Here is a 13,428-nt window from a genome sequence, read left to right as displayed (position 1 = left end):
ACCCACAGGCACACCCACGTGGATACAGAAAGAAATAATGGTATCTCCTGGACATTCTGGAGCCAATGACTAACAATACGAACACGGGGCTCGTTAAACTGTTAAAAACCCAAACTCACAGTTCAACTCACTTACTTGAGTGATGACAACCTCTGATTGGAGCTCTTGGCATTCAGGCTGCGTTCCCCAGACGAATAGTTGTTATGCACCATGGTAGTGACGGTATTACCAACCGTACCTTTGTTACTCCTGATGAGAAGAGACATAGCCAGGGCTGGGGTTATTTAATCTATGCCACTTTCATTAATGAATTACAAATTGTAAGAGATTCAATGCAATCTTTCATGCCGGATATGGGAAAACGTATTGGAGGAAAATTATTGTAGATATAGTGTACCATACATTGGTTAAAGCTATTAAGCTATTTTGCAGAATAACAAAGTCCACATCTCTCCACTGTGAGCTGCTGTGTTCCCTGAGTATTCTACAGACCGCAGTTACATTGTAATGTCCATATCCCTTTAGTGTAAAAGATATTGGGGGGGTTTGGTTAATTGCCCCCTCCAGTGTGAGCTGCTGTGTTCCCTGAGTATTCTACAGACCAGCAGTTACATTGTAATGTCTGTATCCCTTTAGTGTAAAAGATATTGGGATGTTTGGTTAATTGCCCCCTCCAGTGTGAGCTGCTGTGTTCCCTGAGTATTCTACAGACAGCAGTTACATTGTAATGTCCATATCCCTTTAGTGTAAAAGATATTGGGGGAGTTTGGTTAATTGCCCCCCTCCAGTGTGAGCTGCTGTGTTCCCTGAGTATTCTACAGACAGCAGTTACATTGTAATGTCCATATCCCTTTAGTGTAAAAGATATTGGGGGGGTTTGGTTAATTCCCCCCCTCCAGTGTGAGCTGCTGTGTTCCCTGAGTATTCTACAGACAGCAGTTACATTGTAATGTCCGTATCCCTTTAGTGTAAAAGATATTGGGGGGTTTGGTTAATTGCCCCCCTCCAGTGTGAGCTGCTGTGTTCCCTGAGTATTCTACAGACAGCAGTTACATTGTAATGTCCGTATCCCTTTAGTGTAAAAGATATTGGGGGGGTTTGGTTAATTGCCCCCTCCAGTGTGAGCTGCTGTGTTCCCTGAGTATTCTACAGACCAGCAGTTACATTGTAATGCCCGTATCCCTTTAGTGTAAAATATATTGGGGGGTTTGGTTAATTGCCCCCTCCAGTGTGAGCTGCTGTGTTCCCTGAGTATTCTTCAGACAGCAGTTACATTGTAATGTCCGTATCCCTTTAGTGTAAAAGATATTGGGTGGGTTTGGTTAATTACCCCCTCCACTGTGAGCTGCTGGGTTCCCTGAGTATTCTACAGACAGCAGTTACATTGTAATGTCCGTATCCCTTTAGTGTAAAAGATATTAAGCAGGTAGGGAGTTTGGTTAAATGCCCCCTCCTGTGTTCCCCGAGTATTCTACAGCAGTCGGTCTGTCTGTTTGGATCAGTGGGAGTAGACAGATAAGCACTGACTACTACCATTCCCTTTACTTAATTCACTTAGTATTAAATATTTGTTACCATGTGTATTTTTCTTTTGCAGGAATGTGACTTTGAGACAGCCTCTTCAAACAAATCCACTTAAATTCAATAAAAATGAAAACTGTATATAGTTCTAAAAGCATCTGTCTACGCTGACTAGAACATTGAACCGAAGCCATCACAAATGCTACGACTTAACAAAGTTATATTTTTATGACAAAAAAGCCATTTTACTCCCACTTCACACCCCTCTCAAGAAAAAAGGAAAATAAAACAGAACAAAAATTGTGTATATGTGTATATATTCCACTTCCGGGCCAGTACCTATTATTGGCTGGAAAGCTGGGAGCCAGCGCCGGGGCGTCTCTCCTCTTCATCCCAGAACTCTGCACAGAGTTCGCACTGCGGGCGCTTGATGGGATAGGGAACACGCGAGGATGCTCATCCTAAAAACAGAGGGAGAAAAAAATAAAATGTAACATTACCGACACAAGGGTGACTGCGATAATAGGAATGTAATCTACAGACATCTGCAGTGCCAGAGGTAACAATCACTGTGCTATAGCCAAGTGTCTGCTTTGTACAGGACAGATCAGACCGTTTTTAAACAGGAGAAATATTTTTATTCCCCATGAGATTTCAGACATTTCTCTGAGAAAGTTAAAAATATCTGTATATTGAATTCAATGTTGGGAGGCCAATGCAGTCTGGCAGCAGCCAGTGCTATGATATGGGGTCCTTCAAATATTACATTCTCTAGATTGTTTTGTTTGTTTTCTGGCTCACACTGTAAACGTCACAAACAAACTCTCAGGTCAGCGTGTGCTAAAGTATGATCTAAACAGGAATACAAAGCGTAAACGATTGTGGATTGACACGCCTCCCACCCCGAGCCAGTCACGTTTTTATTTTCCTTTGTGGAACATTTGCCCGTGCAAACAGGAAGGGATTTTTCAGTCAGCTATTTAGTAGTCGGTTTCCCACAATTAACATTTTATAATGCAAATTTGGTTCCACCCATCATCGTCAGCCAGTCGATGGACTCCATGTTTTGGAACCTTGCTTGCATCATGCTCAGTGGGTAAACGCTATATCTTATTATTCCAACTATTCTCTAAAGCAACCTTTACAATTGCTAGAGAACTCGAGGGGGGATAATCAGGACCTCACCTTTACCGCCATCACCCCATTATCCCCGCACGCCCTCACATTACTGAGACAATAAATAGATCACATTAACAAATGATTTTACAGAAGAGCTGAGGAACCATCTAGCTTTCTGTCACCTTTTATTCTTCTCTTGGATTTTAACTTGTTTTGTTTATGATGACCTTGCCATTCATTATGTGTACAGAATAAGACAACGTATAATACTGGTAAGAATCATTTGCAAGTTGAAGGTTAGAGGTCATGTAGGAAGGTTCGGCTCCACGCTAAGGTACGGTGAGGATAGAAACCGGTTTAATAAATAAATCCCACAGTGATAACAATGAGATAGTTTTGCAACTATTTGAAACATCTATGCTATAAAATAAACAAGCACGGATGTATAGTATGTATGATAAAACAGTTATATTGAGGTGTTAAGGCTAAATAATAATATTTTGTATAAATCAATTGAATTATAGATTGAAATAGTGATCGATAGAGGGATATATTGTTTGATATATTCAGTTGTCCGCTGCTGCAAAATATGTTGTCTCTTTGTAAATAACAAGATAGGAACTTTTTCCAGTTAAAATGTAAGAAAGCACGGGCTGATGGAGCAAGTAATACACTTTGCTCTGATTGCCTAAATAAGAAAAAGGGCAGGGAGCGGGTACAGGGACTATTCTGCTGCCAGACACTTGCTTTACTCCATCTCCGAGCTCTGGGAAAGTTCCACCACATGCGTGCCACAGGGCATGCCGTCCCCAGGGGCCCTGGAGCCTTCCTACTCCCTGCAAACAGGCAATGTCCCAATGCATACAGTGCAGAAAAGATGGATTTTAAATTAGCCCTTTCCGGCCAGGGTCTATTTTAGTATTTTTACTATGTACTTTTAGTAATGCATCTTCCGTCACGCCCACTTACTGCACCCAACCAACACTGGCAGGAGAGGCAGTGAGGGCATGCCAGTGATGCAGTAAGCCCTGGTGGTGATGATTGGCAGCCGGAAAGTGGGCTTGCCAGCTAGCTGTGAAAGAAGCCAGTCAAACATGGCAACCAAGGCTGCAGAGCGTCTCTCATATGGGCAAAAATACCCAGCATTCACCTTGTGCAACATGAGCATATGAACTGTTGTGCGACCTCTGCTGTGTTTTATTACAGATAAACAGTACTGGTACTAGAAAACTGGGATCACAAATCAGGACTTCCCCACCTGTGCCAGGACTGTTTGGAAGTATGAATTATAAATTGTGCATTCTTTAGCACTAAGAGAGACATACATATGGGCAGAGAAACCAATAAAGAGGGAGATGAGCAATGGATAATAACTACATTAGATGACAGGCAGGTTAAACCCGATGGAGGACTTTGTCTGATCACCTACCAGGACATTCCAAGTGGTCTTCTTCTCTGGGGAGGTTTTGGCCAAAGCACCGAGCTTCTTCCGCCCACTGGAACTGCTCTCAAAGAACGCCAGCAAATCATCCGGCTGCTCCCCACTATTGAGAACACGAGAGTGATAAGCACAGACTGTGAAATACGCCATCGGTTTCGCTGGATTTACAATCAGTTAACATTAATGTAATCAACACATTGCATCCACAGATCACGAATAACGAAAAAGAGAAGAAACGTTGTGTGGGAATTATTTACTGAATAGTAAAGTCTAGTTTTCTGTAAACTGATCTGCTGGAAGTTTGGGATTTTGAAAGTTCTCAAAACTGCCAGAATCACAACTTCCATTTTTAGCAGAAACGGCTGCCTCAAGCTTTCAGTATTTGTAAAAGATCAATCATGTGGATACATAACCTGGTTCTTTATAACTGCTCACAGAGTAGGTCTTCAAGGTACGCAAGGATAAACAAAGGTTGATCAAATAAAAGGAGGTTGAGTGGCTCATAAAATGCTGGCGTGGGCTTCCTTCAGACTTTCACTGCCAAATGCAGAGCACTGGCTAATACCAGCCTGAAAGTGTTAAAAGTCCCCCCAAGGCTTTCAGGAACACGAGCTGCTGTAATGTTGGACCCATTTAGAAATACGTTACAAAGACCAGCATTTTATTCACTGAACAGTAAATGTAGCCAATTGGAAACCGAAATGTGAAAGTCAGACTAAATAGTATTTTTGAAGAATATTTGCAAATTTGCCATTTTTATTTTTTCATTTTGAAATTATAATTTAAAATTCTCCAAAATGTGTTGTTTAGTCAATAAGCCCCACGTGAATTAAACCAGACAGAAAGGCCAGAACATTCCATTCAATATTTTTGGAAACACCAATGTCCACACACAGAGAGGATCTAACCAGACAGGGAATCTGGGGGGGAAGGGCGACACAGAGCTATGGTCCATATTCCGCCCCCTCCAAATGTCTTTAACAAAAGCAAGGGCCAGGCATCTAAGGGATTAAAATAGTGAATGATCTGCAAGGTCAGAAAGAGAGTATCTCCCCCTCCTCTAGCCCTATATCTATTACATTCCACAACAGCAGAACCTATCACCCCCTACCTACCCTCCCCCTTTTCTTTCTGCTCTCAGGGCCCCCAGGGAGTAACAGCTGGATACAGAAACAACAGAAGACACTGAACGACTCTCTCCTTTTATTTACCCCAGGGGCAGAATGTGCGTGGTAAAAAAAAATATATCAAACTCTCGGAATTCTCACGCATACTTCTGGTAAATGTTTCTCCCAGATCTTTATATAAAACATTCCATTGAGAATGTCATGGATTCTTCCTTTAACCCCTTAAGGACACATGACATGTGTGACATGTCATGATTCCCTTTTATTCCAGAAGTTTGGTCCTTAAGGGGTTAAAAGAGTAGTTGATGCGTTAAACAGTCTTCCATCAGAAGAGGTACAAACAGCAAGGTGTAAGGCAGGAGTGGCCATTACTTCTTCAATGGTTACAATTCTCAATTCATATTCACCATAAACGTTTAACTCTTCTTTTTTAGTTCACCCCATGACACATCTGACCTCGACACAAGGTGGAGGCCGCGCATGTTTAACAATGGGATTTATTCACTAAAAAGTAAACTGTAAACAAATTGCAAAATGAATAAAAATAATGGATTTGGAAAAATTCCCCAATTCTGCTATAGTCACAGATTGGTTGTTTTTGTCGGAATATTACAATTTAACGAGTAACCCTTCAGATTCCTGTTTTTATTATTATTTTTACGATTTATACAGCGCCAGCTTATTCTGCAGAATCTATGTTTGTATATAGATAGATACAATATAAAAATATTAATGTAAAGTCTTACTTACCGGCTGACACTAATTCTGTCAATACTCTCTATTCTGTTTAAATGGACAGCAGAGTTCTGTTACAAACCCGTTTCACCAGTACCTGAACTAAGCTCGGGTCTGCCCTGTGTATTACACCAGGATTACCTGAATAACGAACTGTTCCCGGGGGTCACTTGCGTGGTGCTGTTGGATCTTCGGAGATTGTTGATGGCTCTCGATGAATTGCCCTAAGAAAAAGGACAAAGGGATTGAAAGCTTTCAGTTAGCAGAGACAGGTTCATTCACTAAACATAGAACCGCAGGAAAACAAAATGACAAAATCCAGACTAAAGCAGCCGAGCTGTGATTACAGTGGAGATACAGAACTTTTGTTGATCAGCTAATTTGTGTCTCAATTCTGGTTTTCCTTTCCCTGTAACTAAGCGTTTAGTAAATAAACCATATTTTTAGACAAGAGACCCTTTAAAGCAGGACAGGTAGCAGGTCATTAGGAGTTCACTTACCGGTGAGTTTCCCTTGCTCTGACTCTCCGTGATCACCGACACAGAACGGGAGAATTGCTTGGCACTGCCAGCACTACTCGGACGTCTTGTTACAGACACCTGGGAGCCCGTCAGGGCAAGTTCACTATTATTTCCACCACCTTGATGGGTTGGGGTACCAACAGGACTCTGCATTGTCACCTGGGGGTACAACAAGAAGGGAGTTAGTGTTCATAGAAAAAATGTAAATCATACAGTGTTATTTACTAAACTGAGAATGCAAAGTGAATTTCAGATTTAAAAGGGACTGTCTAGGAATCTAGCTTTGTCTAAATAAATTTTTTTATAATGTCAGGAGGCCCCTGGGCGCTCTCCTACCTTAAAGGGTTAAACTAAGCATGTCAGACTCGCGGCCCACAAGAACCATCTTTGCGGCCCAGCGAGCCGCGAGTACATGCTGGTGTTATAGCAGAGTAGGCATCTGCTTTCCCCACATTGCAGGTGCCCACTCTACTTACCCGGCCGGGAAGGAGGGCCAGCAAGGGAGCTCAGTGTTCCTGCTCCTCACTGCTCCCTCGCTCGCGCCGTCTGTAGTGAAGCCGGCACGAGAGAGCAGTGAGAAGCAGATAGAAGGAACCCAGGGAGATGCCCCACATTGGCTCCAAAAGGTAGGGAGCAATAAAGTAAAGTATGTGTGTAAGTGTCTGTGTCTGTCTGTGAGTGTCTGTGTGTGTGTGAGTGTCTGTGAGTGTCTGTGTGTGTGAGTGTCTGTGTGTGTGAGTGTCTGTGTGTGTGAGTGTCTGTGTGTGTGAGTGTCTGTGAGTGTCTGTCAGTGTGTGTGTGTGAGTGTCTGTCAGTGTGTGTGTGTGTGTGTCTGTCAGTGTGTGTGTGTGTGTCTGTCAGTGTGTGTGTGTGTGTGTGTCTGTCAGTGTGTGTGAGTGTCTGTCAGTGTGTGTGTGTGAGTGTCTGTCAGTGTGTGTGTGTGTGTGTCTGTCAGTGTGTGTGTGTCTGTGTGTCTGTCAGTGTGTGTGTGTGTGTGTCTGTCAGTGTGTGTGTGTGTCTGTCAGTGTGTGTGTGTCTCTGTCAGTGTGTGTGTGTCTCTGTCAGTGTGTGTGTGTCTCTGTCAGTGTGTGTGTGTCTCTGTCAGTGTGTGTGTGTCTCTGTCAGTGTGTGTGTGTCTCTGTCAGTGTGTGTGTGTCTCTGTCAGTGTGTGTGTGTCTCTGTCAGTGTGTGTGTGTCTCTGTCAGTGTGTGTGTGTCTCTGTCAGTGTGTGTGTCTGTCAGTGTGTGTGTGTCAGTGTGTGTGTGTCTTTGTGTCTGTTAGTGTTGCATTGGCTGCGACTGGACAGTGGAGTGCATGGAGGCACGCAATGCCAAGTCACATTCCGATGTGACATCAACGTGCTCCACCTTCACAGGGTTTCAAGAAGTAGGGGGGAGGATCAGATTTGGCACAGGGTGCGGACGGCGCCATTTGGGGTATACCAGAGGCCGGACTCCGGAGTCACATACTGGCAGCGGCAATGTGAGTTAAGATTGCTTGTTGGCTAGAGGGGGGTGCTGGGCTTTAGTAGAGGGGGAGGACTGGGATTTAGTATATGGGGGAAATTACTGTCATTTTCAAAATAAACCTAAGTTTCTATGAAAATTTAAGGTTTTTTGGTTTTTTTTGCGGCCCACATAAACTTAAACCTTGTTTATGTGGCCCGTGCTAGACTTTGAGTTTCACATGCTTGGGTTAAACTGTTCTCAAGAGGTTTAACCCTGTAGTGAGCCTCCAGCGCCGATCCTCAGGGCCCCCAGGCGGCATCCGGCTTCAAAATCACAGTACCAGGAAGCGCGGGGTTCCGCTGGGCAGGGGCACTGCTGAATGAATGGCTGAGAGCTCTGAGCCAATCAGTGACTCCTCATTTATAAAAAGGTAACGTTTCTTTTCCAAAATACGCCAGAAAATGTACATCACACCGTGTTATCCAAGGTATGATTTCAACCAAACCAAATTAACAGAAATAATCCACGATCATCGACTGGGGGGACATTCTGACAACAATATCCGGACACTGTTCTCCAGACTTATCCATGTCTGGAACTTGCAGAACAGCCTCCGATTTAGAGAGAATACAGACCAGGTTTCTGGAGCCCGGACTCTGGATGCAACCTAGCAGGTGAAATCCGGAATGATGGTAACAGACACGAATGCTCAAATACAGCGATAATTACATTAAACTGGCAGATGTACATCTTCGTATCAGATTTACAGGCGGACTGTTGTAAATTCTAATACAAGCTAACTATGGGACATAGCGTTAGCTAGACTGGACTTATAGCACCATAACCACTACACTGAGCTGTAATAATACAATAGGCTGTAATGGCTATGGTACATGTTTAAATCTTCATAGTTTATAGTTTAGTTATATAAGGGATATTAATAACAGGACCTGCCGATATAAGGGATACTAATGATGGGATCTGCCGATATAAGGGATATTAATGGCAGGACTTGCCGATATAAGGGATACTAATGATGGGATCTGCCGATATAAGGGATATTAATGGCGGGATCTGCCGATATAAGGGATATTAATAACAGGACCTGCCGATATAAGGGATACTAATGATGGGATCTGCCGATATAAGGGATATTAATGGCAGGACTTGCCGATATAAGGGATACTAATGATGGGATCTGCCGATATAAGGGATATTAATGGCAGGACTTGCCGATATAAGGGATATTAATGGCAGGACTTGCCGATATAAGGGATATTAATGGCAGGACTTGCCGATATAAGGGATATTAATGGCAGGACCTGCCGATATAGGGGATATTAATGGCAGGACTTGCCGATATAGGGGATATTAATTGCAGGACCTGCCGATATAAGGGATATTAATGACAGGACTTGCGATATAAGGGATATTAATGACAGGACTTGCCGATATAAGGGATATTAATGGCAGGACCTGCCGATATAGGGGATATTAATGGCAGGACCTGCCGATATAAGGGATATTAATGGCAGGACTTGCCGATATAAGGGATATTAATTGCAGGACCTGCCGATATAAGGGATATTAATGACAGGACCTGCCGATATAAGGGATATTAATAACAGGACCTGCCGATATAGGGGATATTAATAACAGGACCTGCCAATATAGGGGATATTAATTGCAGGACCTGCCGATATAAGGGATATTAATGGCAGGACTTGCCGATATAAGGGATATTTGCTGTATTAAATGTAGACATTACAGGAGAATATTTTACTTGGCATCTTCACTTGGAAAATAGCTGAAAACGACAGATCTAATGATCGAGAACATGATACACACCCTAGGTAACTACAGCATCGGTAACCTAGGCAACCGCAGAGCAGAAGAACAGGTGAAACGGTTACACAATGCACACAGATTAGTTATTAACAAACATGAACGCTATCAGCACTGTGTTATTTGGATGAGTGGCAAAGCATGGCCTGCAACAGGTATATGACATACAGCGACAGGTATTGTAACGGATCACCTGGCACCCCGACTGGGTACCTCCGTTGAAGGATGCTCCTAGCGCTTCCTGAGGCCTCCAAGCATTGCAGCAGACACCATAACCACCGTGAACTCCTCCAGAGAGCAAAACAGGAACCAGCTATTCCAAGAGCCTAGCAGTGATTTAGCAAGGGAATATGACAAGCATAGCAATCCCTTGTAGCAGATTCCCCCAATAAGAGATGGCACTCCAAATTGAGGGTAAAGTAGAACTCAGGTTTAATGGCACACACTCTGCTTTTATGCAATTCTCCCCTGCAAGGGAGACGCCCACATCCAATTATAGATTACCCAATCACACAATGGTTACATCCCACAGATTCCCTCCCCTTAGCCTGAGAGGTAACCCAATTATACGTACAGTTTAAACATACTTTTTACCTAACATTCATAACTCTAAAACCATACATCCAATATTAATAGCAGTTACATATTATTAATCTGCACATTCCAAATACAAACATACCCAAAAATCATACGAATCCGTCCAGTCGTTAGGGAGATAGATATAAGTCACTTTTGACCGACCGCAGGCACATTTTCTTGCCCAAAACAGTTCCATGGATTTGGGCTGTACGGTCGGTCTATTTTACACCGTGAAAACGACTAAGTCCCATTCGAACAGGCGTTCGAATCTTCGAACGGGACTTAGTCTCCAGCCGCGGTGTCGAAGAAGGTACGGGTCAGCGGTGTTCGTGCATTTGGGTAGCCGCAAACAGTTCCAAAGATTTGGCTGCACACACCGCTGACCGCGTTCGAATAAGTTAAAATGGCCGCCGCCACGTGTTCGTTTGTCGAATGGCGGCCACTTCGGCACTTCGACTGCATTCGAAGTGCCAGTTTAAAAGTTGTAACCCTGCTCCCAAGTATTTAAAGGGCCAGGAACAGCATACAAACATCCATTGTGCCCAAATACACTTCTTACAGGGTTAATACACCCCAGGGCCATAGTCGCAGGGCAGGAGGCTAGCAACCAGGCTTCTCCAGTTCACAGTGGCGAGGTTGGTTCCGCCACAGGTATGTTACAGTGACACGTATCTCTCCAGATGTTGGAATGGATGCCTAAGGTTCTAGAACATCTGGAAAGCTGCATGTTTATCTTCCCAGCTCTACATTAACTGGTTTCCATCCTTACCATAATGATTCCATCCCTGATTAATCCATGGCTGAATCGGCTTATCAGAATACAATGCTGCCATGGTTTAACGAGAAAACGAGATTTTTCAGCCATGCTTTGACCACCGTATCTTGCAAGATAGCAAGCATAATGCATAGATCAAAAATCTGTCCTTTGAAGAGCATCCTTCCCTTCAACTAATGTCCCACGGCAAACTAAAACCAAAGGAGCATGCGCAGACATTAGTGGAACTTGAGAGATATCGGCCCAAACGTTCCAACTTTATACATTTTATTATATTGACCTCAACTCCCAGCCTTTCCAATCAGACGAGGAAGTCTGCATGCGCGAGGACATGTACTCCACAGAACATTGATGCTAAGACAGATGCGGTCGGCTATAGTTCTGATGAGTACCTACACTGCCTTGCCATTACATTATATAGAAGATATAACCATGATGTGGGATTCTGGGTGGAATTACGAGGAGATTATTGGAAAGTGATGCAGTGAGCGTCCACCAACAGATCGAATGTAATTATAGGTATCCTAGTGAAGCACAGAAATGTCAAATAATACATCTCGGTGACCAGACCGATAGACCAGGATCCAGCCATACACACCGCTGCCATGGTCTCCCTGCACAGCCCAGGTCAGTCAGCACTCATACCTCACCTGCTATCACAGAAAGTGAGGACCGTCAGTCAGCACTCATACCTCACCTGCTATCATAGAAAGTGAGGACCGTCAGTGGGATATAGCGCCTCCAAGGTTGGCGTGATGTACCAGCTTCTGCGTTCAGTATGTGACGGTTACTGGGTCACATCTGATGCTCACCGTCCTGGTACCAGTATCCCAGCATTTAATGCGTCTTGGAATCACAGGCACCAATAGAAAACAAAGCATCCCTTCATCAGTACAGGAGTCCAACAACCTGCCCAGACCAATGACTGGAGATAAACCACAGCCTCCTCATAGCAACAGCTCTATAGCATCCAGGATATTGGGGAACACCACCTGCAGGTTATGGGGTACACCCAGCTCCCTCAGTGCAAGTTAAGGGGTACACCAAGTCTAGGTTATGGGGGTGCTCTTATCTCACCCTGTCCAGATTATGGGGGTGCTTCAAACTCATCCAGTCCAGTTTATTGGGGTGCTCCCAGCTCTCCCAGTCCAGTTTATTGGGGTGCTCCCAGTCCAGGTTTTGGGGTGCTCTCAGTCAAGGTTAGTGGGGTTCTCCCAGTCCAGTTTATTGGGGTGCTCCCAGCTCTCTCAGTCCAGTTTATTGGGGTGCTCCCAGCTCTCCCAGTCCTGTTTATTGGGGTGCTCCTAGTCCAGTTTATTGGGGTGCTCCCAGCTCTCCCAGTCCAGTTTATTGGGGTGCTCCCAGTCCAGGTTTTGGGGTGCTCTCAGTCAAGGTTAGTGGGGTTCTCCCAGTCCAGTTTATTGGGGTGCTCCCAGCTCTCTCAGTGCAGTTTATTGGGGAGCTCCCAGCTCTCCCAGTGCAGTTTATTGGGGTGCTCCCAGCTCTCCCAGTCCAGTTTATTGGGGTGCTCTCTCAGTCCAGGATTTGGGGTGCTCTCAGTGTCCGCGCAGATCAGCAGCCGCTGTTTCCACCATTAATAAGAATAACTGACAACGTTACTGACGCTCTAGCAACAAAACACAACCTACCCGAGGACCGCCCCCTGCCGGCGTCTATTGGTCAAAACAAGAATCTTCTCAACCAGCATTGGCTGAGCGAACTGTCAATCAAAGGCGGAGTTTGGAGCTGCAGTTTGGTAGAGGGAACACAGGGGGCGTGGCTTCACCATGCTTTACACATGGATACAAAGTAACAATAGGGAGTCAGGGAGAAACTGGGGCTGTGTGTAATCAGCTGTGTATAATAAACTGTGTAATCTAAACTATATATAATATATAGTGTGTATAATATATACTGTGTGTAATAATAAACTATATATAATATATACTGTGTATAATAAACTGTGTAATATAAACTATATATAATATATACTGTGTGTAATAATAAACTATATATAATATATACTGTGTATAATAAACTGTGTAATATAAACTATATATATAATATATACTGTGTATAACATATACTCTGTGTAATAATAAACTATATACTGTGTGTAATATATACTGTGTGTAATAATAAACTATATATAATATATACTGTGTGTAATCAACTGTGTATAATAAACTATATATAATATATACTGTGTGTAATATAAACTATATATAATATATACTGTGTGTAATAAACTATACATAAAATATATGCTGTGTGTAATAAACTGTATAATATATACTGTGTGTAATATATATTGTGT

General features: G+C 43.4%; 1 protein-coding gene across 5 annotated transcripts in view; it reads right to left on the bottom strand.

Moving 5' to 3' along the window:
• Positions 1 to 12,774, bottom strand: part of CEP131 (centrosomal protein 131) — a 73,589-nt gene extending 60,815 nt beyond the window's left edge. For 2 of the 5 annotated variants that reach the window (XM_063456310.1, XM_063456314.1), the window contains exons 1-6: positions 11,825 to 12,033; positions 6,444 to 6,629; positions 6,085 to 6,167; positions 4,070 to 4,184; positions 1,861 to 1,982; positions 136 to 249 (exon numbers count right to left, since the gene is read on the bottom strand). In XM_063456310.1, the coding sequence (XP_063312380.1) occupies positions 136 to 249; positions 1,861 to 1,982; positions 4,070 to 4,184; positions 6,085 to 6,167; positions 6,444 to 6,617 (608 nt within the window). In that variant the 5' untranslated portion in view covers positions 6,618 to 6,629; positions 11,825 to 12,033. Of the gene's footprint in view, positions 1 to 135; positions 250 to 1,860; positions 1,983 to 4,069; positions 4,185 to 6,084; positions 6,168 to 6,443; positions 6,630 to 11,761; positions 11,785 to 11,808; positions 12,034 to 12,760 lie in introns of those variants that run through there. The other 3 variants (XM_063456313.1, XM_063456311.1, XM_063456312.1) reach the window with 3 other exon arrangements.
• Between the last annotated feature and the right edge of the window lie 654 nt (positions 12,775 to 13,428).

The sequence above is a fragment of the Pelobates fuscus genome, chromosome 5 (genome assembly GCF_036172605.1).
Source record: "Pelobates fuscus isolate aPelFus1 chromosome 5, aPelFus1.pri, whole genome shotgun sequence".
Taxonomy (NCBI): domain Eukaryota; kingdom Metazoa; phylum Chordata; class Amphibia; order Anura; family Pelobatidae; genus Pelobates; species Pelobates fuscus.
This window is presented reverse-complemented; position numbering and strand designations above follow the sequence as displayed.